At 63.9% G+C, this 649-nt stretch overlaps 1 protein-coding gene across 1 annotated transcript in view; it reads right to left on the reverse strand.

The window, feature by feature from the left end:
* The window catches only part of SHC1 (SHC (Src homology 2 domain containing) transforming protein 1), a gene marked incomplete at its 3' end in the record, with an annotated part of 3,335 nt that overhangs the window by 1,802 nt on the left and 884 nt on the right, over window positions 1–649 (reverse strand). The window contains 1 exon segment of the mRNA XM_009709826.1: window positions 364–483. Coding sequence (XP_009708128.1) covers window positions 364–483 — 120 coding nt within the window.

The following is a 649-nucleotide window of genomic DNA, read 5'->3' on the forward strand; positions in this document are numbered from 1 at the left end:
CTTACAAGCCTCCAGAGCCATGGTTACGAGCCACAGGCCACCAGGAAAAGGGCTGGAACACCAACAGGGCCACCAGGAGGGGAGGCCAAAACCAGAAGATCCAGCCCCAAGCCCGGAGACTAGGAGACTTGGGTCTCACGGTCTCCAGGACAGATCCTGCAAAGCATGCAGGGTATCACTCCAACCTCTTCACCCCCAGGGACTGGGAGAAGGTGGGCACTCAGCAGGTCACACAGCCCACCCAGATATCCCTTAGGGAGGCTTGGGACATCCCCTGCCCCAGCGGGGCCCAGGGTGGGGGACACGAGGATTCCTGCTCATCTAAAGCCAGCCGCCCAAGCCCCAGCACCTCCTCGCTCTCACCTGCTTACAGTCAGAAGCCATGAGGTTGAGGCTGCTGGTGGAGATGGTCAGGGTGATGGGCATGCCGGCGAACTTCAGGTTGCTCTTGCCCAGGATGGAGTTCAGGGAGCGGCCGCAGGGCTGGGGGCAAAAGGCAGCATGGGGAAGGGGCTCCCTGGGCCGGACACAGCCCGGCTGTGGGGGGACGGGGCACATCCTGCTGCTCTCTGTAGCGGAGATGGGCACCTCATCCTCGCCACCGCCCCTGCCGAGCTCCACTGGCCCGAGCCGCAGGGGGCGATCAGAG

Source organism: Cariama cristata, unplaced genomic scaffold (assembly GCF_000690535.1).
Source record: "Cariama cristata isolate BGI_N322 unplaced genomic scaffold, ASM69053v1 scaffold24150, whole genome shotgun sequence".
Lineage (NCBI taxonomy): Eukaryota > Metazoa > Chordata > Aves > Cariamiformes > Cariamidae > Cariama > Cariama cristata.